General features: G+C 39.0%; 1 protein-coding gene across 3 annotated transcripts in view; it reads right to left on the reverse strand.

Moving 5' to 3' along the window:
- The window catches only part of CTTNBP2 (cortactin binding protein 2), a 168,032-nt gene that overhangs the window by 38,887 nt on the left and 102,428 nt on the right, over positions 1-26,717 (reverse strand). For all 3 annotated transcript variants that reach the window (XM_067564254.1, XM_067564255.1, XM_067564256.1), the window contains 8 exons: positions 21,948-22,098; positions 19,813-20,067; positions 17,628-17,745; positions 15,115-15,390; positions 10,680-10,775; positions 10,104-10,183; positions 873-959; positions 692-791 (listed from right to left, as the gene is read on the reverse strand). In XM_067564254.1, the coding sequence (XP_067420355.1) occupies positions 692-791; positions 873-959; positions 10,104-10,183; positions 10,680-10,775; positions 15,115-15,390; positions 17,628-17,745; positions 19,813-20,067; positions 21,948-22,098 (1,163 nt within the window). The remainder of the gene's footprint in view (positions 1-691; positions 792-872; positions 960-10,103; positions 10,184-10,679; positions 10,776-15,114; positions 15,391-17,627; positions 17,746-19,812; positions 20,068-21,947; positions 22,099-26,717) is intronic.

Genomic DNA, 26,717 nt, shown 5'->3' on the forward strand with positions numbered 1-26,717 from the left:
TATGGATTCACACACAGTTTTAAACCAATCATTTTAATAAACTGAAGGTGAAAAATGTCATATTTTTATGGCTATTGTGAAAATTTCCCATAGACAGTAAAAGTATAAATAAATCAAAACTTCAGAATTAGAAAAGTAGAATAACTAAATAATATTTCATTAAAGATAATCTGTATTTGTTTTTCTTTAATCCAGTTTATTGGATTACTCTCTGTATAATTTCCTTGTTTTTCCAGAAAAATAATACCTGTAATGCTGCTTTTTCAACTTTTTTATAGAAGTTTTAAACTAGTTTTCACTGCTTGAGAAAAATGCTGACAGCTCTGGAGAATAAAGTACTGTATTCAGACAGCAGGCATAATAAAGCAACATTCTTATATTTTTAGTTCAACAAGTCTGAACCTTGGAAATCAAGCGAAATGTTCACTATCACAAAGGACCATGAAAGGGGCAGGAGAAAAAAATTAAAGAAACCATTAATGTAAAAGGCATAAAGTTTACACCAAGCTCATTTTTGGACTGCCAGCTTTAGCACTAGCTCGCTTGAGATCTATCTCCAGAGTCTCTGAGATTTTCGGAACTCTATTAAAATATGCCCTAGTTTATACAAAGTGCTTTAATGTTTCTTCTGTAAGCATTACTAAAAGTAGACTTCTAGTTATCAAAATTAGATCTGCTGCAATAATCTTACCATTATTGATGAATAATTCTGCAAGCTGCTCCTTGGAGAAATCCGTATCCACTTCAATTTTAACTATTTCACAGCTGAATCCAGCAGCCACTTGCTTTTTCTGTGTTGAAAATTCACAGGTTTAAGGAAGCTTTTCATGCTCATTTTCAGAATAATTTATTTTGTATGCTTGTCTTAGTACCTTCATGTAGAGTGCTATCTGATGTGCTATGTAGTCTTGCAAACTTCCTTCTGGACCATGAAAGATGACATTGCGGTATTGTTCAACCTATACATAAACAAAGTAAACTTCACATGAATATTCAGAGATCTGGATATTTTTAATTCAAACAAAACAACTGAAGTCTAAGGAATGTGTGTGTGTGTAATCTTCTACTTCACAATCATGAAACTGATACTCCTTACACTACAGTGTTCTACATGTGCAGTATAAGTGTGGTGCAGCTTTTAAACGAGATTTTTATACAGAAATGACAATTCTGTTGTCCCATCAATGGTTAAACTTGAAAATCCCGGACATCAGGGACAGGTTACGGTTAACAATCAAATCCTATGACAGAGAGTGGGCAGGATTCACAAGAAAACCCTTCAAATCTACACTAGTCTATAAAAACATCAACATTTAAGTTTTTACCAGATTCCTTTTAAATGGAGGCCAAAACTACTCACACTCTAAATATATCATTTATATTAACTTTATGGGAACCCAGTGTTACATTATTCAGAAACTATCTGGCCATGCTAATTTAATCCAACCTCTTGGATTATAAACACATGCTGAAGAGTAGGGTGACCAGATAGCAAGTGTGAAAAATCAGGAGGTGGGTAGGGGGTAATAGGTGCCTAAATAAGACAAAGCCCTGAATACTGTGACTGTCACTATAAAATCAGGACATCTGGTCACCCCACTGAAGAGGCAAAGAGGTACCTGTTGTATAAGTATGAAAGGCATACCAAATATCCTACCATTCATATTTAAAGTAAGGTAGCTGCTTTGGATTTACTACTTATCTAAATTAATCAATCCCTCTCTTATTTAAAAACAAGAACTTCTTTTCATTATAGCTATCTTGCTACTTTGGTTTCACAGTCTCTAGATATATTTTGTAAACATATGTCACCAAGGGATCTTTCACCATAAAAAAGAAGTCTTTTTATATTTGATATAAGTCATTTAGAGCTGGTTAAATAATGATAGGTAGGTAGGTAGGTAGGTAATCATTCTTCTAAAAGTAGCAAATAAAAAATGGCAAAATTTGTTTGATAAATTATTCCCTAGCTACAATACTGTCATTATAGACCAGAAGAGTTCAATCCAAATTTTCAGTAAGATAACAATTCACAAATAAATACTCTGAATTATCAATATAAGGTGAGATTTCAAAACCTCTTTATTTCCACTGGTGAGCAGTTATCTAGTTCCCATTGATTTCCATGGGAGAACTTGCTTCAGTAATTCACTGCTCACTACTAGAACTAAAAAGGATCACATTCTGGCCAACAGTCTTGCAGGTCTCATAATCAATAGTCAATATTATCATGATGCACACATTTTTAAAAAAATATTTCCAGTTCCCGATGATGATTTTACTTCAACATGTTTTATTTTTTATTTTTAACGGAATAACAAAGCTGCAGCTTTATCTTTAAGTGAAACTCACAAATGCACTGTATAATGTTCTGGAGAACTAAAACCCATTTAGAATCAAAATTACTTGTGGGCCTTCACTTTGTAAAAATCACATTAGCTTAGTGCTCATGTATAATTAACTGTCAAGGGAGCACAGTTAAACTATTGGGTAATTGCCACACTCCTGCAAACAGCTGTGATCTAAGGCACACACTGTTTACCTAATTTACCAGCAGAGGGCTCTGGAGGTAACTTTTTACTTGGATTTTAATTAGATTTAATCTGGCTCTATCTCTATGAAAAAAATGAATTCCAAAAACTAATTTAACCATATTTGCTTTCTAATCAGTTTTCAAACACCAAAAAACTTGTGTAATGAAAAATGAGGGTTTTTTAATACAACTATAGCTGCTGCTCAGTAAGGATTAGGGTTGGATTGTCAAATAATGGTTGATATGAACCAATTTATTTTAATTTAGTTTTCTCTTTAAAGCTGCCAAAAATCACCTGTTTATTAAATTTCAATAAATAATTCATCAATCGGTAGCCAGTAAAAATGAAAATTAATTATTTAATTTCCATGCTTGCAATCTCTATTTTTTTTTTTTTTTTTTTGTGACAAAAAGTAAGGGATTGAAGGCAAAATGTCCTTTTGAAAAAAAAAAGTTACTTTAAAAACAGTTATTTTAGGTATTGTCCATACTGTACCTACTGGAGTTTAAAAAAAAAATCTTTTAACTAAAATACTACTCTCACCTATAACCTCCCCTCCTCCCCCCCAAACAGGAAGGCAAATCAGAACAGACCTGTGAATCCTACAGAGGTTCACAGAAATTAAAGGACTAGTGGAAAAATGTCAATCTGTCAGACTGTCAGGTTTCTGATGTCCAGAGACCAAGATAGGCCATTTTGAAAGAAATAATGAAAGTTACTTAGCTTTTACTGAGTCAAAGAATTTATTAATTCAGTTTAAAATCTCACTGGAGATTTTTCAGTCAAACATTCACGGCATCCCACTTCACAGTAATATAATCTATATCTAATCACATGTACTACACTAATAAATAAAAACAAAATAAAACAAACACAATACCTGCATTAACTCCTTGACATTAATATGAAATGCACTTTGGGCATAGAATATACCTGTACTAGATTTCTAATGCAATACATATCACAGATGCAAAGCTATTACTTATTATTTGTATATTGTAACCAGTGTGCTAGATATGAAATGGGTATGAAGACAAGGTCTGTAACACAAGGAGCTTACCATTTAAACAAAGTAGAAATGGAAGAAAATGGATTAGGTAGATGCAATGGAAATCAATGTTTATGAACAATGAAGATAAGCATACATCTTGTGAGTTCCTTGATTTTTTGTTTGGAAATCTTTTTAACTCACTGTATGCTCTTCATTACAAAGGCCTTTTGGAAGAATGGAAAATTTTTTACTGATAATTTCCTTTCTTCTAGTAGCATCTCTCACAATTCTTAATATCTGGGTTGCTCTCCACCCTCTGAAGCTCATAAAGGTGGATCAGAGTTTTGGAGTTGCATGGTCTAGCTATGCCCCCTTAGCTTCTGCTTACTTCCAGATGAGTTATTCCCAAGATATAAAACTTGTATAACATCATTAACAAATCTCCAGAGATAACCAAATAATTATGTACAGTGACAAAGGAAGACAGTCATATGGTAATGATTTCACTTAATATCTGACCCTTGACTCATGAGTCATCCACGGTGGGTAGAATTGTGGGAAATGCTGCCAGCAGAAAGGAAATTATTGGTAAGAAATTTTCCATTCTGCAGCTCACCATCTCCCACATTTCTTGAGGTCTGGGAAGTTGAGAGCAGTGAATAGAGGTTGACGGAGTTAAGGAAAGGTCAGAAAAAAGAAAAATGGTATCCCTCCCCAGCTATAATATTTGCTCAAAGGGCAAAATCATTTCCAGGCCACTGCCTATATCACATTCCTGCTAAAAGAAGCTTCTGAAGTGCTTGTAGAGCTTGCTAAAGGTGGTAGCACTTGACCAGGTGGTCACCTTACAATTTCTGCTGAGCTTTTTCTGTCCACAAGATGAAGTGTTCTGGTGATTCTGGAGGACATAACCCACCAATACTAGCGCTTCCCTTTCAATAGCCAGGCTCTTAGCTGCAGCCACTTTGGACACGGATGAAGCAGAGGATTTCACAAGGATCCCTTTGTGAGAGGATTTCTTGTCTCTTTGGAAGCTGTAGTAGCGGCTCCAATTTCAGCTCTATCAGGTCCAAAAAACAAGGTTTCTTTGGTCACTGTGGGATTACCAATATTACTGGTGCCTGTTCTCATTCTTTTTCTGGACCACCTCATCTAATAACGGGAAGGGTGGAAATGCATAGAGGAGGCCCTATGGCCATCTGTGTCATAGGGCATCTGTCTCCTTGGATTTGGGGTTCACTTCCCTGGTGAAGTACTTTGGTCTCTTCATGTTTATGTGGTTCTTAAATAGTTAAGGAAAGACCAATGATTGGATGATTAACTAGAAAACTTCCTGATTCAGGCTGTTGTTCCCCTTGTGCCTGCTGAGTCAGTCTACCTTTTGGTTCAGGTCTCCCTTTATGTGAGCTTCCCTAGGGAGAGGAGAGAATGCTCCACCCACTGCATGATTTCCATTACTTCGGCCTATAGTGCTGTGCTTCTTGTTCCCCCTTGGTTGTTCACATATGTGATTGCAGTTGTGCTGTCTGACTGAATCAGGCCATGGTTCTTCCCTAGGCTGGACTGGAACCTTTGTAGCACCAGCTTGACTACTCTTAGTTCTAGTAGGTTTATGCTATGTCTCCTTTCCTCAGGTTCCAGATGCCTTGAGCTGTTTGGGACCCAAGGTGTGCTCTCCAGGTGGGCATCAGCTTTGAGGATCAGGGGATCTGGAAGGCATACGGGCATGCCCTTGTAGATATTGTCCTGGGCTGACCACCATTTTAAATAGTTGATCACCTGCTCCGGAACTCTCACTTGATCTTTCATGCATTCTGGGGATTGGTCCCACACCTTTAAGATGAAGTCTTGAAGGTGCCTGATGTCTGACTGTGCCCAGGGAATGATCATTATGCATGATACTAGGAGGCCCCGGAGTTGAAGGCTCAGTGCAATAGTGGGCCTTTTGTAATGCCACAACAACGCAAGGAAGTCTTGAATCTTCTGGAACCTCTCTGGAGCTAGTTATATCCTTGCTATTGAGGTGTCTATGTCCACTCCTAAATGAGTGTTTTGGATGGATGGAATCAAGGAGGTTTTTTTTTATGCTGATAGTAAAGCCATGCTCCAACAGGAGATTCAAGGTTGAGGATTGTAGCTCTGTGAGCTGTTGCTGGGTATGGAGCTCTGATTAGGATGTCGTCCAGGAAGGGGTACAGGTGGATCCCTTGTGATGTGAGTCTATGATTACCACCATCTTTGTTAAGACCCAGGGGCCAAAGACCAACTGAATGGGTTTGCCTGATATTGACACTGCTTCCTGCCATAGGCAAACCTTAGGAACCTGCGAAGGCACAATCTGATGGAGATGTGGATGTGTGCATCTGTCAGATCCACTGAAGTCAGAAGATTCCCCCAAGGACAGGGATGACACCACAGCTGTTAGAGTCTCCATCTGGAACTATGTTTCCTTCATCCATTTGTTGAGTCTTTTGGGATCTGGAGTGGCTCAGATTCCTTCTGCACACTTCTCAATGATAAAGAAGATGGAGTAGAACTCTGAGAATCTTTCTTCTGAGGGAATGCTCTCTATTACTCCCATATACAGGAGGTGAGAAATCTCCTTCTGGATTAGACTGCATTTTACAGGGTTGTTCAAGATGGCTATGTATGATGCTAACAGATTGCCAGCTCAGGCTAGAGCAAGAGGTCAATTCACTTGCGTGTGAATATCAAAGAAATGTTAAAAGGTCATAATGTGTTCTAACAAGTGAACTGGTTTGAATAGATCAAAAAGAGATATTGATTGTATTATTCTCACCTATCTGTACTCTGTTGTCTGCTTCACATTACATGTAGTTATATTAGCTATACTCAAACTAGATAATCTAGATCAAAGGTGTGTTAGTATTAGGATGAAAATTTACTTAATGTATAAAACTTCATGAAAACTAATGAAGGATTGTTTCTGGCTTTCACATTGTGTTTACACTATGTTTGCCCATCAAATGACATTGGACCCTTAGAAATTTAAAAGACTGGTAACTTCAAAAGCATGGGTCTTTGAGTTTGAGGATGAAAGCTCACAAGCTCTGTTTTAATTTAGTCAACAAAGGAAGAGCCGCGTCGTGAATGAAAACACTGACCTAATTGCCTTCTTTGGAGGAAGTTGAATAATGAATGCAGGGATCGATCTCTGGTATCTCTGAGCTGTCTTGGACACTTAAAAGGAACATTCCAGATGCAAAAGACAGAGATCCCAAGGTCATTTTGGGTAACCCTGAGAAACTTATGGAAAATTAGCAGATTGCTATATTTCTGCTATCACTTTGGACTTACAAATTTGGACTCATTTGTTAATGTATTTTATCTGCTTTAACCTCTCAATAATTTATTTTTCTTAGCTAATAAACCTTTAGTTAGTTTACTAGAGAAATTGGCTGTCAGCATTATCTTTGCTGTGAAATCAAGAGTATTCACTGACCTGCTGAAAGTGACTGATCCATTGGGGTTGGGAGTAACATAATGCAAGGTGAGTTTTGGTTTTAATAACCTTTCATCACAAAGTCTAGTTTGTGTGGGTGGTAGAGGGCCTGGAGAGCCTAAGGAAACTGTCTGTGGCTCCATGGTAAGACTAACATAGTAATCAATTTGTTACTGGCTTGGTGAAATCTAATTATAGAATATATTACCATTTTGGCAAGTCTGCCTTTTTTTCTGACAGTCTGATCGGTGATTGGCACTCTCAGTAGTGAGCCTACAGACAGCGAGGCAGGAGGACTGGATGAAAAATGGATGGGATGGATCCTGTATCTCATTATCTCCCGACCTATTGGTCCATGGTCAAAGCCACCCATTCCTCCAGGAATTGGAAAATCCTGCCCCCAAGCTTCAGCGCCAGGCGGAGACCTATGCAGTCTTTTTCACAAACAGGCTGGGCTTTGAGAGAGGCAGGGTTTCCTTGGGGCTTTCCTCCCAACCCTTGGTTCCATGGCATTCTTCTGGAGAATCTGCTGTCTCTTCATTGTCTCTTCACTGATATTCCACAAGGCCAAAAGCTGAAGGAAACACCTCTGTCTGAAGGCCAGTCTGTATTCTCTTTTTAAAGCATGGTGTGGTGTCAGAAGGGACTATTTAGATTTTGCGGCATTATCTGTCACTACCTTCTATAGCTTCTTTCTGAAAAGCAGGGCTCCTGTGAATTTGGCAGAGCACAGCACCTGCTTGGAGTGGCTAGCTGCCTTCCAATGTTAGAGCCGTAGGTGGCATTTGGTCACTGACCTGTAGGCCATGTGTTTGGCTGCGAATCTAATTGCATCCATTGAAGTGTCAGCAATCAACGTTGTTGCCAGAGAAACTTTCTTTAAAATAGAGCCAAAATCAGAGTGATCTCTACCTTTGAGAGCTCTGAGATCTTCCACACAGTAGAGAGATGTCCTCACAAAGCAAGTAGCTGCTAGGGTCACTTTGAGGGAGGCTGAGGAGGCCTCACAGTCTTTTTTGAGAGTGACATCCATTTTTCTATCCATGGGATCTTTCGGCTAGAACTTCCCTTCTGAGGGGAAAACTATATCTTTAGTCAGGGACACGATGGCAGTGTCAACTTTTGGTCCCTGGATTCTGCAAAACCTAAGATTATTTGTGTTAATATGCTTGCCCTTGTCTGCCTGATCCCAATCATCCCTGATTACTTCCTTGAAGGAGTGTAGGGGAATTTTGGCTTCAGGGGAAGATTTCAAGGGGAAAAATTTGCTCAGAGACTTACTCTTGGAATTTTGTTGGGTTCAATCTGAATAATGGACACAACATTGTCGCACATGATCAAAAATTTCTGGGGGGGGGTTGGGGACATTTGCTGAGTTTTTCCTCCACTCCTGATCAGATTCAGAGCCCGATAATTCACCACCCTCTGTGGAGGAGAGGGAGAAGTCAGGGGAGTCATACCTCCTGGATCCTTTCTGCTTTTTCTTCCCCCTTATCTTTTTTTTATTGTTTTCACTTTTTTAGCTCACTTAGAGAGTGAATGAGCGCTATCTCGGCTCTGGTGAGGCCTTCTGCAGCAAGCTTTGCTGAGGGTCTGAAGTCCTCTCATGAGATCTCTTTCTGAGTCCTCACCTGCTGGTTCCCATTCCCCAAAGAAGAGGTGGAGGAGAAATATTTCTAGAGCCCTACTGGCCAAATTGGGAAGTGGGTGCTTATAAGCTGCTTCTTTCTCCAGGACACTCAGGACAAATTTTAGGACTTTTGGGGTGGGGGATTTGTGACACCACAAGTCTGCTGTCTCTGTTCCCCAGGACTAAACCCCTGATTTGGCTGACTGGGGTCCTTCTTGTCCTTGGAGCCTCTCCCTGCTCTGTCCATAGACACCTCATCCATATTTCCCATGTTGGAGTCATGGTTGTTCTAGTGGGTAGGGGATCCCACATGCCTGTCCAATTCATAGCCCCGGGACCTAACAGAGTTAGGGACAGAAGGCTGGGCTCAGGCTGGGCCCAACTCACCATCTGCCAGTGATAGGGAGGATAGTCTCTCAGACAGAGCACCATTTGGATTTCTTTGGGTGCTTTTTATGCTGCTCTGCCATACCTGAAAGGTGCAGAAGAGCCAGCAGGGAGGCATTGCAGCTGACGGTCCGGGGAGTCCCAACACCCTGCTAAAAAACTAGCCCGGGGGAAGGAGGGTTATGGTGGGAGATGACTGCTTGCTACTGCCCCAAATTTTGCCAGCATGTGAAGGCGGGAACTGTAAAAGCTACCATCCCCATGCTGCCATGGAGACAGAGGAACTGGGAGCAAGCAGCAGCTGAAAGGGAATAGCCAGACTATGCAGCTCCAAAACTCTGATCCACCTCCATGAGCTACAGTGAATGGAGAGCAGCCCAGATGTCAAGAATTGTGGGAGATGCCGGGCTGCAGAAATGTTTTAAAGTGTAGCCAAGAATAAAAGATATTAGGTATACTTAAGACATAGAGGTGAAATAGAAGTATTAATTAATGTTGTAACACAGGGTCTACAAATCTCAAGCCTGTAAAATATTCAGCTTAGCCACACAAGTCATTAGGCCTGAAATAGGTTAGCATGACTAGCTGATTGAAAGATCATCTTGTACCAGTAAAGTATAAGATTACAGTAAAATCTGTGTTAAGTGCTGATGTTCTGGAAACTATGCTGCATTAGACAGGAAAACGTGCTGCAATGTCCCAGCTAATACTGCACGATGTCCAATAACAACATTTGGGAGGATTCTGTAATAACCTCAAGTTGCTATGGTAACTCATTAATGTTTATATTAACAAAAATAAGGGCGCTAATGAGAAATAGGGTACCGATAAATTAATCAAATGTGGAAGTATGGATAAAGAAAAAGGGGTTGGAACCTGTATGCATATATATAAGCCTTAGTAGATGCAAGCATAATTCAGGATAAAAAGATGTTGCTTGTGTGCTGTGGGGGGCCTGTGTGCTGTGGGGGGAAAAGCCAGGGGAGATGCCATGATGATTAAGATGATGATAATGAGGAAGACAATGATTGATACTCCCGGATCCCCCAGTAGGAGATGTGAGTGATTCCAGTAGACAGGGGCTAGTCTGGTACCTACCAGCCGGAGGTAGTTCTGCAGTGTCTGAAGGTGGATCATAGATGCGTAAGTTACACTGTGTAAGCAGCCTTCTTGAGGACCTTTAAGATACATATGTTATTGTCTAATACCTGCAATCCTCATGATTTATAAGACGGTGTAATAAATAAACATTCCTATACCAACTATTGTAACAACTTGAAGAACCTCTAAGACTCTATGGACATCACAGATTAAAAAAATGAATCAGAGATGCTAATCAACTTCTTTTATCATGAAAAGAATTACCTGTATCTCGTCAGACAGATTTATAAGGATGTCTGTGGGTACTATGGGTGATATGGATACTATAAAATAACTGTACCTAGGGGGTTTACAGCTCCTAAATGTCACAATGTGTTTCTAAATGCTTTAGGTCCACCTATTTCATTTTAATCACATTAAGTGATCATTATTTTACTAGCTGAATCTTAAATTTATGGGGAGCAGAAAAATCGCATGTAATACTATAGAAAACAAATGGTAGCAAATGATTCATAATCTATTACTATGGAATTTTTCAGTTTTCAAAACCAAAATAATTGCAAATGCCTTTACCGAATAAAAACACTGTTATGTGTTCTGTTTTATTCCTCTTCAAAAAATCCCATGGTGCCTGTGGAAAAATCTGACCTGTTGACCATGAAACATTTCCTGTTTAAAAGAGAGAGAGAGAGAATAGAGACTTACATATATATGCATACACCCCTCCACATTCAGAGCACACCTATCCATCCACACAGTGTTCTGCTATTTTGAAAAACAAATCAGTTTCCATGTACAAAATCATTTAATTATTTTATATATGGCTGATGACACTTGAAAATTTGCTGTTGTATGCAAATTAAAATAGTTTAAAATAACACTTTGTAATGAACCTTTACATTTATTAAATAGTAAACAACGAATAAAACCATGCTAATTTGCTTGATACAAAGCATAATATATATTTTAGATGAAGGCCTGGTTTTCCATTGCTCTGTATCTTATATAATCATTCACACCAGTGCAGAGTGATCATAAAGTGCTACCATTCTGATCTACACTCAAGTCTTGCATAAAAAAGCTATGAAAGCTGAATGGTAGCATTTTAAGCACACTTTGCACTAGTGTAATGACTACACAAAGGTGCAGGGTAATGGAAAATCAGACCCTAAGAGATGCTTGAATTTTGTGTTGGAGGGGCTGTTTACAAAAAAAGTTAAGATGGGCAACAGCGGAAACAGTAGTTTTATTTATATATTGGCCAGAAACATTCATACAGATACAGTGTGACTCTCCCAGTATTGCTGCATGATTACTCTAACCTGGAAGGATCATACTGTAATGAGAAGTTGTTAATTCTCATCAGTTTTATCAAACCCCCTACTGAACAAAAATGGCCAGTTATGTCAAATTATGGGTAACATTCTGATCTCAGATTCACTCAGATTCTTAATTGAGTTTTTCTTTTCTTCCTAGGTATGTAGAGCTTTCACCAAAATAAAATGAGAGTTCTGTTTTGCCTATATATGTAAGTACCTGCCAGGATCCATTAAAAATCCTGAGTGTAGGATTTTATGTAAGTGGTTTTGTTTTTTAAGGTGTAATGCCAATCCCTTCTTTTTGAGGACTAGACTCAGACAATATAACTTTTATTGATTTAGGACTTCATGCCAGACTTGAAATCCTGGTCCAAGAGAAGATATAAAAGTGGCTTAATCCACTAAACCACCTATCCAGTCAGAGTTAAAGGATGGCCATATTGGATTAGAACAATAGTCCATTTAGTTCAGTATCCTGTCTTCTGACAGTGGGCAGTGCCAGATACTTTAGAGGAAATTAACAGAAAAGGACACTTTACTGAGTGGTCCATCCCCTGTTGTCCAGTACCAGCTTCGGGCCGTCAGAGGTGTAGGGACATCCATAACATGAAGATGCATCCTGACCATCTTGGCTAATAGCTGTTGATGGACCTGTTCTCCACGAACTTATCTAATTCTCTTTGGAATCACGTTATATTTTTTGCCACAACATCCCCTGGCAATGAATTTCACAGGCTGACGTACTTCATTATGTTTGTTTTAAACCTGCTGCCTAATTAATTTCAATGGGAGACTCCTGGTTCTTGTGTTTTGTGAAGGGGTAAATTACGCTTCTTTATTCACTTTCTCCACACCATTCATGACTTTATAATCCTCCCATTCCCCATCATCTTTTCCTAGATGAACAGTCCCAAAATTTTTAATTTCTCCTCATATGGAATCTGTTCCATACCCCTGATCATTCTTGTTGCCCTTCTCTATACCTTATTTGATTCTTATATATCATTTTTGAGATGGAGTGGCCAGAACTGCATGCAGTATTCAAGGTGTGGGCATATCATGGATTTATATAATGGCATTATGATATTTACTATCTTCTTATCTATCCCTTTCCTAATGTTTCCTAACATTCTGTTAGCTTTTATGACTGCCACTGCACATTGAATGGATGTTTTCAGAGAACTGCTCATGATGACTCCAAGATCTTGTTCTTGAGTGGTAACAGCTAATTTATATCCCATCATTTTGTATGTATAACTGGGATTATGTTTTCCAATGTGCATTACTTTGCATTTATCAACACTGAATTTCAACTGCCATTTTGTTACTAAGTTACCCAGTTTTCTGAGATCCTGTTGTAACTCTTCACAAAGTTAATCTTTGGATTTAACTATCTTGAGTAATTTTGTATAATCTGCAAACTTCATCACCTCACAGTTTACTTCTTTCACTAGATCATTTATGAATATGATGAACTGGTCCCAATACAGATCTTTGGAGGACCCCGCTATTTACCTCTCTCCATTGTGAAAACTGACCATTTATTCCTACCTTCTGTTTCCTATCTTTTTAACCAGTAACTGATCCATGAGAGGACCTTCGTTCTTATCCCATGATTGCTTACACTTTGCTTAAGAGCCTTTGGAGAGGGATCTTGTCAAAGACTTTTTGAAAGTGCAAATACACTATATTTACTGGATCACCCCTGTCCATATTTGCTGATCCCCTCAAAGAATTCTAATAGATTGGTGTGGCATGATTTCCCTTTACAAAAGCTGCGTTGACTCTTCCACAATGAATAGTATTAATCTATGTGTCTGATAATTCTGTTCTTTATTACAGTTTCAACCAAATGAAACCAACTGAAGTTAGATTTACTGGCCTATAATTGTCAGGATTGCCTCTGGAGCCTTGTTAAAAAATCAGTGTTACATTAAGCTATCTTCCAGTTATCTGATACAGAGCCTGATTTAAGCAATAGGTTACATATCACAGATCTGCAATTTCATATTTGAGTTCCTTCAGAACTCTTGGGTAAATACCATCTGGTCCTGGTGACTTATTACTGCTTAATTTATCGATTTGTTCCAAAACCTTCTCTATCAACATCTCAGTCAGTTCCTCTGATTTGTCACCTAAAAAGAATGGCTCAGGTATGGGAATCTCTCTCACATCGTCTGCAATGAAGATCGATGCAAAGAATTCATTTAGCTTCTCCACAACGCCTTTGTTTTCCTTGAATGCTCCTTTAGCACCTTGATCATCCAGTGGCGCCACTGATATTTTGGCGGGCTTCCTTCTTCTGATGTACTTAAAATTGTTGTTTCCTGTTAGTTTGTGTGTCTTTTGTTAGTTGCTTTTCAAATTCTTTTTTTTGGGGGGGCGGTGGGGGGGAGCAGGTGCATATACTTTTACATACAACTTACCAAAGGTTATGCTCTTTTCTATCTTCCTCATCAGGATCTGACTTACAATTTTTAAGAGATTTCTTTTTATCTCTAACCACCTCTTTTACTCTCTTGTTTAGCCATGGTGGTGTTTTTCTGGTCCTCATTGTTTTTTTTTTTTTTTTTTGGGGGGGAGGGGGGGAGGGGTATAAATATAGTTTGAGCCTCCATAATGGTGTTTTTTTTTAAAGCTGTCATGCATCTTGCAGGTATTTCACTCTTGTCACTGTTCCTTTTAGTTTCCATTCAACTACCCTCCTTATTTTTGCATAGTTCCCCCGTTTGAGGTTAAACATTACTGTGGTGGCTTCTTTGGTATTTTCCCCCTACAAGGAGGTTAAATTTAATTAACTATTGCTACTACCGAGCAGTGTGGCTAGCTTCATCTTTTGGACCAGATCTTGTGTGCCACTTCGAACTAAATTAAGAACTGCCTCTCCCCTTGTGCGTTCCAGGACTAGCTGGTCCATAAAGCAATCATTAATGGTGTCTAGAAATTTTATTTCTGCATCCCGTCCTGAGGAGACATGTTCCCAGTCAATATGGGGATAGTTGAAATCCCCCATAATTATCGGGTTTTCTGTTTTTATAGCCTCTCTAATCTCCCTGGGCATTTCACAATCATTGTCATCATCCTGGTCAGGTGATTCGTAGTATATTCTTACTGCTATACTCTTACTATTCAAGCATGGAATCCATAGAGATTTTATGGTACAGTTTGATTAATTTTAGACTTTTACAATATTTGACTCTATTCTTTTTTTCACATATAATGCCATTCCCCCCATTAGTGAGACCTACCGTCATTCCCATATATTTTGTACCCTGGTATTACTGTGTCCCATTGATCATCATCATTCCACCATGTTTCTGTGATACTTATTGTATCAATATCCTCATTTAATACTAGGCACTCAAGTTCACGAATCCTTCCTGTATGGGCTCCTCTTTCCCCAAAAGAGAATTCCCTTAGTCTCTAAGGTTTAAAGCAGCATATCAAGAAACCTCATCAAATATTTTCATCATTATTTTAGATTTTGGAGTAATACTTAAGGCATAAAAGTATCTTTATGCTTAAGGAGTTTTTTGTGTAATGAATGCAATCATGATGGGTCTGATGTAACCCAGAAGCTGCCACAAGTAGTCTTAAATATACTTAACTAAGGAATTAAACAACATCATGCACCCCACAAACAGGAAAAAGTTTTTACTTTTCTTTAAAGTAACAGTGATGAGTCATACCTATTTTGATGGATAATATACTGCTTGCACTGAGGCCAATGCTGGATTCTGCAGCATTATTAAATGTCAGGTCTTCTAGACTCCTCCATCCATCAGAGGTGATTGCTTGGAAATGGTCTGTCACTGCCTGACTCACTGCTTTTGAAAAATCATCCCACGATGTCTGTTTGCGAATATTTAAAGAACATATTGTGTTTTTTGTGTCACAATCTTCTGTACCACAGTAGGCTAGTTCTAGTTCACTGACTGAAATCCTTAAAGGTACTCTAACAGCATCTATTAAAAAAAATTAGAGAACTTAAGTTAGCAAAATCTGCAAACACAATAAAGGAGCAACCGTAAATAAGATTAATAATATGAAGCACTTTTACATCTTCAGAGCACTGTATCTCAACAGCTTTCTGGACTTAGACAAGTATTATAACACCTATTATTTAAGAGAGAATATGGAGGAGGAACATAGTCCGTACCACAATGCAAAACTATCATAAAGCCAGTATTAAATTATAAATTATTATACAACTCATTCAGCATCAATACATTCATTTTATAAGTAGTAATAATACATTATTGGTCTACAAGACAAGGTTTAAATAATCTTTCATTTACTCTTCCCAGATCCAAATTCTTACAAATTTAGTCATAGGGCTAGTGGTTTCCTAACATTTCATTTTCTAATGTGGAGGAGCTTTCATTTGTGGTTAGGCATATGCATGTCAATGCAATTTTACTATCATTACAAAAAAAAACTAAGAATGATTTAGTTACAACGTACAACGAGAGAGGAAAAATTGCCATTCCAAACATTTTTAATGGAAGTCTGGAAAGCAAGTTTTCAAATGGATTTCTCTCTTTGTGGACATTTTCTCTGATACCAAACAAAGAAATTCCAGTGGGTTTTCTATTTTTAAGTGTGTAAACATTTTAAGAGTGTCACCACAGAAAAGAGGTTAAAAAATAAAGGAACAAAGTGTATATGGTGGGTTACATACATAGCATAATACATTAGGGGAATAATTTTTGGATTTTCCTGTACTCTGAGAACCTGGACACAATTCCATACTAGCAATAGGTTAAATAGATTAAGATCTGTTTGTACTATATGCATCGTTAAATGTCACTTTAGGATTACAAGCCCCACTCTCCCCCACCTTCACTGGAAAAAATATATTTCAGCAAATGACCCTGAAATACTGAGGAACTGCAGCTACAGGAGAGACGCTAGCTGGTTTGGGGAGCAATTTTGCTATAACAAAACTTTCAACACTGCTTTGTTTTGTTCTTATAGTTCAAGGGCCAGGTCTTCAGATGATATTAATCAGTATAGCTCCAACACAGAGCTGGGCAATAAACTGAATTTTTGGTTCACTATTAGTTTTAGGGAAAAAAAAGTGAAAAAATGTGGTTGAGGTCAAATGGATATAAAAAATGGCAAAAAATGTCAGTGGTTTGAAAAAAATCCATTTGAGGTTGAAGAAAACACATAATTTAATCCAAAATGTTTTGTTTCAGGGATTTTTAAAATGCTAGATTCACAAAATATGTGGTGGTGATGGTGCCACCACTGCCACCTTGTAACGTTTAGACCACAGCACTTTGGACGTTCTCACCCAGTGACAATTCACAGTCACCCATAATGACAATGACTAGTCACTGGGCCAGGGAAAAAAAGAGTCAGAATGATTTTACAGCCTGGTAGTAAGGGCATTCTCCTTCAATATCGAAGACCCAAGTACGAGTCCCTGCTCCAATGACTATTTTATACACAGTGGAACTGTCTCAACAGGACAGAATGAGAGAGATCCACACTAGAACCTGGGTCTCCCACATTCCGGTTAAGTGCCCCAACCACGGGGCTAAAAGTTATAAGGAGGGCCCTTGCACCACTTCCTCTTCCGATTTTTGAAAGGCATCTAAATTATGAACACATATTTGAGCCAAAACTATTCAGCAAATTTGTATCAAATTCACTAATAGTTTCGGGGCAACAAATACTTTTTGGTGAATAAACTATTAGTCTGAAAAAAAATCACCCAATTCTGCTCCAAGTCCAATGATTTAAACAAGTGTATTGTTTTAAACCTGATGGTAATTTTGCCCCAAGAGTCTGAAAAGAAGAGAAAAAGAATAATGAAAGGAAGAAAGGTAAAAGTAATGGTGAAAACCAACTACTAAATATTGATGTATTAATTCCAAAGGATTAGTTTTGTTTCCAGAATTGAGAAATTTATTTGATTTCTTTTAAGTTGAAATATTTTAAAGTACTATTAAAAAACAGAACAAGAGAATACCCAATACCTTCCAACAAGATGTTTTTTGTTATTTATTATAGCAGAATTGAGAGTAATATACCTGCACACTTAAAAAAATAAACTGGCTTTGTGCTGGGAAAAAAGTGACCAGGCTGAGATCAAGGGTAAGTAAACAAACATTGTATTAAATGTTTCTTCTGTGTCCCATAAGACCTTGGCTGCTAAATATTTTAGTGCAGTTGTTGGCAAACTGTAACTCACTCAAATTCTCCAGGAGATGTTTGCAGTCATCAGTAGCAACATCATGCAGCGTTCGATTGCACTTATCCTTCCTTTCAGCCTCTAGTCCACCATGGCTACACAAGATTTCTAGGCAGTTCTGAAAAGATAAGAGCTGTATTATTTGCAGTTTAAATAAATTAACTTGGGCTAAATACTAAAAAATTGTTTGCTGCCTGAAGCAGGCAGTCCTAGAATTAGCTATTAGACTTCTGATTTTCCAAATATACAGAGAAAGCCAACTAAAAGAACTGCTAAATTTGAGACTCCAAAAGGTGTTTCTCATAGAATTGAAGTACGGGTGTCAAATGTTTTGCCTTGGACTTGAAATTCTCAGGCGAAGGTTTATAAAATGGGGTGCCTAAAGTCAGGTACCTGTATTTTCCAGGCACTGGGTACCCTGTACCTCCCAGTGAAGTCAACACTTTTGAAAATTTGGCCACTTATTTAGAAGCCTAACTTTAAGCATCCAATTTTGAAAATCTTGGTTCAGTTTTCAGCTTATATTAAAAGGCAAGTTGAAGGTTTAGTAATGACTAACTTACTAGGATATTCAGATGACAAAAATCAATCCATTGAACCACCTTTTACATAGCAATACAAAAAATATTAATAGGATACTAATTCCCGTCCATGCTTGGTATGTGAGTGATACAAATAACCAAACAATGATAGTTGTAAATTCACCTTACAAGTCGCTCCTTCAGCAAAATTTCTGCAAGAATATCAATAATGCAATGAAATCTTTGTTTGTAATAACTTCAGAATAGGAACATTTAGGCACACAAACTGATTTTAAAGGCTATTTAGGCATTGTTGCCTCTGTCAGACATCCTCTCTTTTATAACAAGAGAGATCCATCTCGAGTGCCCCTGCTGACTGCATCTGTGACTATATGCTCCAGGGAGAAAGATGATCCCTCAAATTGTCTGGTCCCAGGCCATTTAGGGCCTTATAGGTCATAACTAACACCTTAAGCTCCACCTGCAGATCAATTAGCAGCTAACGCAGATGCCGGTGCACCAGTGTCATTTGCCTCCAGCAAGATGCCCCACTCAAGCTACCAACTTCGATCTCTGAATAGTTTTAAGGTGTAGCCTCACATAGAGTGCATTGCAGTAGTTTAATCTTGAGGTAACAATATTAGTGGCAAGGTCCTCATACAAAAGAAAAAGTTGCAACCTCCTAGCCAGATGCAGATGATAAACAGGTGACTGAGTTACTATCATCATATAATTGTTAAACAGCAACTGGGTCCACTGTTATCTATAGTTTAGTTCATATTTGTTACTTACTGAATTACTTTATAAATCAAATAGAATAATGGCCCCTTAAATAGCCTGGCCAAGATTTTTAAAACGATGAGACTTTTTAGGTGCATCCATTTCTGGCTGCCCAACCCAAGACACCTAAAGAGACCTCATTTTCACAGAGTGGGTTCTCAGCCTTTTCTGAGAATCAAGGCTCTTTACCAATGTCTCATGTTAGGCACGCAATATCACTAGTCTATTTTTACAATCTTGGGCCCCTATGTCTCAAAAACACCCTCCTCCACACCCCCCAACATCATCTAGGGTGATAGCGAGTGTGAAAAATCAGGACAGGGGATGGAGTAATAGGCACCTATATAAGAAAAACCCCAAATATCAGGGCTGTCCCTATCAAATTGGGACATCTGGTCACCCTAATAACATCTCTTTTTCATTCTCTCTTCCAGTAGTAGTCTCAGCTTTGAAATGATACAAATCCTACTTCTTGTTAAAAAAAATCCATTAATCATTCAGAGAGTTAGTAGTGTGACGCTTCTGGTGCCAGATATTGCATTAGTGTTTGGTGTCAAGAAATTGCCCTGCTGACACCAATCAGTCAGGGTGGAGTATGTCAGATTGGATTTCCCCCTGTAATCACAATAAAGAATTTTCCAGCTAACTTTCCTATTGAAAAGCCTGCCCAAAGAACTGATACTAAAAAAAAAAAAAAAAAAAATCACTATTCCACAGACAGTTTGAGACTGTATTTGCAAAATGAAGATAATTTTAATTTAACTATGAACCATTACATTTACAATAAAGGACATCATTAACTTGACATGTCTTTATTATATACATACAATTAATGACAGAGTCATTTAATCTCTACAATTGTTATAACAGACAGACAGACTGACCTTAAAGCCTTTTGATGCTGCTATATGGGCAGCAGTCCAACCCTCTTTGTCATTTTGGTTGATGAGATCTGCAGAAACAACAGGCCTTGCTTTACTGAGATAGCTGTCTTCTCTGCACTCCAAGTCAAAGAAGCCTGAATTAGGCTCTGCATCATTCATAAAGTTTCCATTGTCTGGCTCTCCATAGTACATAAGGAGCTTGAGGCTGTCAACATTACCAGAATCCACAGCTGCATGAATTGGTGTCCAGCCATCCTAAAGAGATAAAAATGAAAAGCACAACCCCACTGCACATGGAAGAAAAGTGGTTTATTACAGATTTTATATTAGTAATTGCTTTCGATCAAACCTGCTCTGTAAAGGTTTAAGTATCCAACAATGATTGGCTATAAACAAATGTCACAGTTTTGTAGGAGACAGCTCACCTGTTGTGCTCTGTGCATAAGTATGTGTTGAAATGAAAAAGGTGGGTGACTGTCCCATAATCCCTGCTTGGGAAAAATCATTTGTTGAGTCACTGTAGATTGTGAGGGTCCACCTAAAACATGCCCAGTGGAGGTCAAACTGAATCAAAGCAACCCTCTGCAATGGATGTCATGGGTTCCACCAAATTATGAGCAAGTTAATATAACTTTGTAACTGGACCTTTGTCAGAGTTTTTTATTTGCTATTCTGTACAACTTTGTACAGCACTTTTCTCCTCTAGCTTCCCTCTGCATAATAAAGCCAATGCAGTTGCTCTTGAGAGAATTTTCAATCCTTAATTCTCTTCTGATGTCCTTAATTTAAAAGGCAATAATCTGAACTTGTCTCTCCCCTTTACTTTATTTTAAATTATCACTACATATGAGCTGATCACACAAGCTTCTTTCCATTGTAAGTGACAAACTGATTATCAGCATTTATCTATGGTCTGAGTTTTGCAGTTTCCTTAGTTTGGAAAAATCAACATACATGTTTATACAACTCAACCTTATAATATTGGTTGTACCCACCATTTATTCTTCATCACTTGGCTCCTGCATTTGCTACTCCGAGGAAAGACCATTTAAATTTGAGGAGTGCTTGACAGCTTAGATTTTACTTTCAAAGGGATCCAGTTAGAGAATACTTCCCATAGTGGGAGAAATGTCTTGAAGTAGACTGTTTTTCCAATTTTAAAAAATGAAACTGGTTAAGATATCACTGCAGCTCTTGACCTCAAAAACTAAATTTTAAAGTAATTGATTGCTCAGCTGCAGCCAGCACTGCACAATGGGACTTGGCAGAATGGCACAAGGAACATTCCCCCCGCCAAAGCAGAGCATAGAGAGTGCTCACACTCTTTTAACAGCAAAGACTGATTCAGAATTCTTCCTCTGCCTGTGATATCTTCCCCTAAGTTGGTAGGAAAGGATGGACTTGCCCTCCTGACACTTAATAGGGAGTCTGTTCACATGTGGGGGGCAATGCATGCTGTTCCTGCTCCACACAGAGCCGTGGTAGCTATGTCAGGAGGAGAAGCTCTCCCGCCGACATATTGTTGTGCACACTATCACTTATGCCAGCAAAGATTATGTTGCTCAAGGGCGTGGGTTTTTTTTTTACACCCCTGAGCAACATAAATTTTGCCGGCATAAATGGTAATGTTGAAATGGCCTAAGAATTTCTTTCATAATCCTTGCTGAAGGATGTTTTCTGCAAGGACAATATTAATCTGCAATTAGACAAGATGTCCAAGAGCTGCAGAGGTATCAGAGGCTACAACATTTCCCCACCTCATTTCTGACTGCCACTACAAGAGGTAAGACTACAACACAGCTACAACAAGATGTGACAGTTAAGCAGGCAGCTTCTACCTCTGCTGCCCTAGACAGGAACATGGTATGCAAGATGTTGCACTTTGAAACTGAGGCTGGTAAAATCAAGAGAAAAGCTAAGTGATTTAGACGTTTTTCAGGAAACTATGCAACCTAAACAAGTAAAAAATATTTTACAATGAGACACAGCAATATGAAATCAAAGTCTCTTACTAATTCCAAACCACACTGCGTATACACCATTAAAGACTTAAAGTCACACTGCAAGGCATTCTGATTTCTGCAGATGTTCAGTTCTATATCCATATTGTGATTTTAGAAATTCTTTTAACTTACACTGGTTTTTACACCTCGATCTGCTCCAGCTTCCAGCAAAAGTTTGATACATTCATTATTTCCATTTCCACAGGCTAAGTACAAAGGTGTCTGTCCTCTTTCAGCAGCATGGTTAATGTCAGCCTGATACATAATTAATAATTCTGCACACCTACAAGTGGAAACATCAGGTGACAACACAGTAAAAGATTCCTATATTTGACTTTTAAAATGCCATACAACTTACAAGCACATTTAAAAGCCATATTTTAATGTTGTACTGATGTTTATGTTAGCTGAGACTACTTTAGTTGAATTAATCACATCAATCCTAAATTATTCTTAGTATATTGAAGTTCTGCTTAAAACTGGTGAGACGGGAAAACTATATTTTATAAGAGCTGACAAAAACCTTTTAGATGACAGGTATTTGTTAAAAGACTTCAAGTGTGAGTAACAAAGGAACATTTCTTTTCTGCACACTGACATCACAGTGCTATCTCTTTAAATATTTGGCAATCCCACTGTTCCTCTCAAAACATTACTGGCAACTTTGTTTGTAGTCCTACAAAGCAGCAAATACTGAAAACATAAACTTGTTGTGAAACTTTACAATATTTCCGTTAGAAAACAGCAAATAAAACTTCAAACAGAATTGTAGAGATATTGCCTATCTACGGAATACAACAGTCATGAAAGATTCCTTTTCAAATGACTAAAGATTTGTCCACAAAAGTCATACACACACTTGCTTCCTCATAACCTATTTTTATTCAACATTTAAATTGCTGTAAGTTTCACAGGCCCAACTGAGGACAGGGGCCCCATTGTGATAAGTGCTGTACAAACACAGATAAATGACCAAAGACAAGCAACATAAAAAGGATGGAGGAGGACAAAATTGTGTGTGTATATGTTTGTGAATACAATTTGTATACAGCGTGCACTTTTTTCCTTGAAATTATAAGTAGACATATTCCCAAATGTCCTTCAACCTAGCTATCATTCATTGGTTTATTTCATAAGGGCACTGCAGTGGGGTCTTGAAGAGGGGGTTTTATGGATTAGTAAAGGGAACATGTTCCATGGGTCAAAGGCACACAAAGGAACACATAGAGATGCATGACAGAGCAGCAGACAGGTAGGCAGAGGAGGCTAGAATCTTTGATTGAATAGATAAGGCTAGAAGTAACAGAATAAAATGCAAGAAGAGAAGTAGGGAAGGGTAATCTGGACCAGATTAAGGTATAGCTGCTACAGGCCTGTGTAAGTAGGGTCTCCACTCATGGAGCTATGTGATTATATCAGAATCTCTGCTTTCATCTGAAAAATGAAGTTTCTAGCCATATTGGTTGTAAGGAAATGTGTGAACCTGCCTCATTCATCTCAATGAGGTGGTAACAATAGACAAAAAGCTGTGAGGAAACCCACCATCATCACCACCGCTGTGGTTAGAAGAGAAGAGTGATGTGGGTCACCTGCTACCACTCCCATCTTTCAGCTACTCCCAATGTGGAGAGGCACTGTTGGCCTTCCTGGGAGAAGAGAACACCCATGCCATTGCCTCTCTGGAAGGGAGGAAGCCTTTCCAACAACCACCAATGAAAGTGAGAGGGCTGGGCCACAGGAGCCCCATGCTGTGGTTGACTAACACCATGAATTGCTTTAATCTTACTGAGAGGCACAGTTGTGATGAGTATTAATAGGTGAAGACAAGAAGCTGAATTTGATGCAGTGAAATAGGAGGAGTTATTGGAAAGATTCAAAAAGATGGCTAATATGCTTCAAGTGACAAACAAGAATTACAATCTTAGCAGTTGTGCTAATAGATTCAGGGGACATGGTGTTTGGGAGGCCAGAGAGGAGGTGGTTACAGTAATCAAAAGGGAGGATGATGACAGTCTGGATGAAAGTTTTTGCTGTCTCTACAGAAAAAAAAGGATGAATCTTCAAAATATTATGGACGAAGTAACAGCAGGAATTGGACACAGCCTGAATATATCTGGCTGGGGAGGAGATCAGTCGAAGGTGACAAGCTAGATCAACAAGAAGGATGGTGGAATGTATTAAAGGGATGCAGTGAGGTTATAAATTTGGTCCAAAATTTAGATTACATATGACCAGCCTTTATAAAAACCTAAAATCAACAGAAATACTTGCATCATTCTTTATCATAACACTGGAATTTTTTAAAAAACAAATACACTTCTGCAGTGTTTGCAATCCAAACACTGAAGCATTGTCTTAATGCCTAAGAACCAGCTTTAATAATCTTAGATGTTACCAGGTAAAGCCGATTGAAAAAACTTAAAAGTTTTCATTGGAAAAAGCCAGTTACCATCTTGTAACTGTCATTCATCAGGATGTGTTGTATATATCCATTACAACAGTAGGTTTATGCATGTCCTCTGCACCAGTCCTGGAGTACCTCTAGTGGCCCTGCCCATGCCTGAGCTCTTCATGCTCCAACCCAAACCAAGGGCATAAACGGAGGAGCTGCTCCTTCAGTTTCTTCACACCAGAAGCTGATAGTAGTCTCTGAAGCATTGGGGAAAGAGGACAGGGTCATATAATGGACATATGCAACACATCTTAAAGAACAACAGTTATGAGATGCTGAGTAGCGGTTGTTTCTTCTTCAAGTGCTTGCATATGTCCATTACACTGTAGGTGACCCCCCCAAGCTCTTACCTCAGACCATGGGGCTTGGAGTTTCATTGGAAAAGGGAGGATAAAAGCTTTTCCTACATTTGCATCCTCCCTTGATGCAGCAGTCAGTGAATTATGCCTGGTGAATGTATGAACTGAAGACCACATAGCTACCCTGCAGATGTCCACAATAAGGATGTGTGCCACAAATGCTGTCGAGGCTGAATGTGCTCTGGTAGAGTGTGCAGTCAGCCTGCCAGGAAGCGCTACCCCTTTGGCAGCATAACACAGTACAGCACCTGGTCTTCCATTTAGAAAGTTTCTGTGTTGTAATTGGTTGTCTTCTCTCACATGCCCTGAATATGAAACAAAAAGCTGGGAAGAAACATAAAAGGGGTGTGTCCTATCCAGGGTCCTGTCCTGGGTGTGCAGCCTTCGCTCATTCCTGTGAACATGATTCAAGTGAAAATTGGATAACACCTTTGAGACGCTTAGGTTGTGGTCTAAGCTTCTCCTCAGGTCAGGGAAAGGAACTCAGAGTGTCACAACCCTTAAGCCTGATGCTTACATGCATCTCCCCACCACAAAATGAAGCACTGTTCACCAAAGTCATAAAGGGGAGAGGTGGAGAAAAGGAAACTTCCCGACCAACACGATCTTGACTTATCTACTAGCTCACAAATGAGAACTCTCCAACCGGGATGACATTAGCTTGTCTAGGTAGTGGATATGATGGCAATAGAGCAACTTGAGCCAAACCTGTAATGCTCTGAAGTACAACCTGGCCTGAGGGGTCACATAGGTACATGCAGCCATATGGCCCAGGAGCATGAGGCAATTCCTCACAATGGTCCACTGGTGATCCTTGAGGGATGTACAAGATCCTGTATAGTGTGAAATCTGAGAAGAGGCAGATAAGCTCTGGCAGAGGTTGAATCCATGACAGCCCTGATGAATTCTATCCTTTTTAGGGTCAATATCATCAACTTTTCTTTATTTAATTTCAGGCCCAGGATGTTGAACAGACAGAGAGTTTATTGGACTATAGCTGGCATCTGGAGAGAGCCTGAACCAACCAATCATCCAGGTAAAGATACACACGCCTCCTCTTCTCTGGAAGAGGTAGGCTGCAACCACTGCCATGCACTTGGTGAAGACTCTTGATGCTGATGACAGACCAAAATCACAGAATAATGAATTGATAATGATCATCTCCTACGATGAACCTTAGAAATGTCCTGTGGCCAGGATGGATCACCACATAGAAGTAGGCATCCTGTAAACTGAGGGCAGCACACCAATCTCCTGGATCTAGGGAAGGAATTATTGTAGCCAGACACCATGCAGAACTTTATTTTCTTGATGTATTTGTTGAGGTCCCTAAGGTCTAGGATGGGTCTGGAACCTCCTCTGCCCTTGGATATTTGAAAGTATTGGGAATAAAAATCACTGTCCCAATGAAGTGAAGGCACCTCATGAGAAGGGTCTCTGAACAGTGTAGTGGGGGACTGGATGGAGGAATAGAAAGAAAATGCAGGGTATATCCCAATTCCACCGATCTTAGCACCCACTTGTCTGATGTGATGGACTGCCACATATGTAGGAAATAGGACAACATTTCCCAGAAATGGGGGAAGGGCCTGGGAGATCCTGCATGGACAGCTGGGAATCCCTTTCTTATGCTTAGAAATCTTTGTCCCTCAGAGTTCAAGCAGCAGAGAGAGATCCAGTTACTTCTGGTCAGTGATTTTTATTTCCTTTCCCCAGAGTTCAAGCTGATGGGATGAGTCCTTGTGCACATCTCCTCTTCATGGGTGTGGGGAGAGCAATCAACAAAGTCTTTATCCTTAGATGTCTCATAATGCCTCATTTGGTTTCAATGGGGCTTCTTGTATGCAGAACCTAGCATCTTCTGTAGGAAGCCACAGCCTTTACATTAATTAAAGCTTTTTTCCTGTTTTGTGAGTTACAATGCAAAAACTTAGCCATGGTCTACACTACAGAATTACTCTGGTATAACTACGTCACTCATGGGTGTGAATAATCCACAACCCTGAGTGATGTAGTTATACTGACGTAAGCGCTGGTGAAGACAGTGCTATGTTTGCAGGAGAGCTTCTCCTGCTGACATAGTTACTGCCT

The sequence above is a fragment of the Emydura macquarii genome, unplaced genomic scaffold, assembly GCF_026122565.2.
Source record: "Emydura macquarii macquarii isolate MOO-44397 ecotype Brisbane River unplaced genomic scaffold, CSIRO-AGI_Emac_v2 contig_2636, whole genome shotgun sequence".
In the NCBI taxonomy this organism is placed as follows: Eukaryota; Metazoa; Chordata; order Testudines; family Chelidae; genus Emydura; species Emydura macquarii.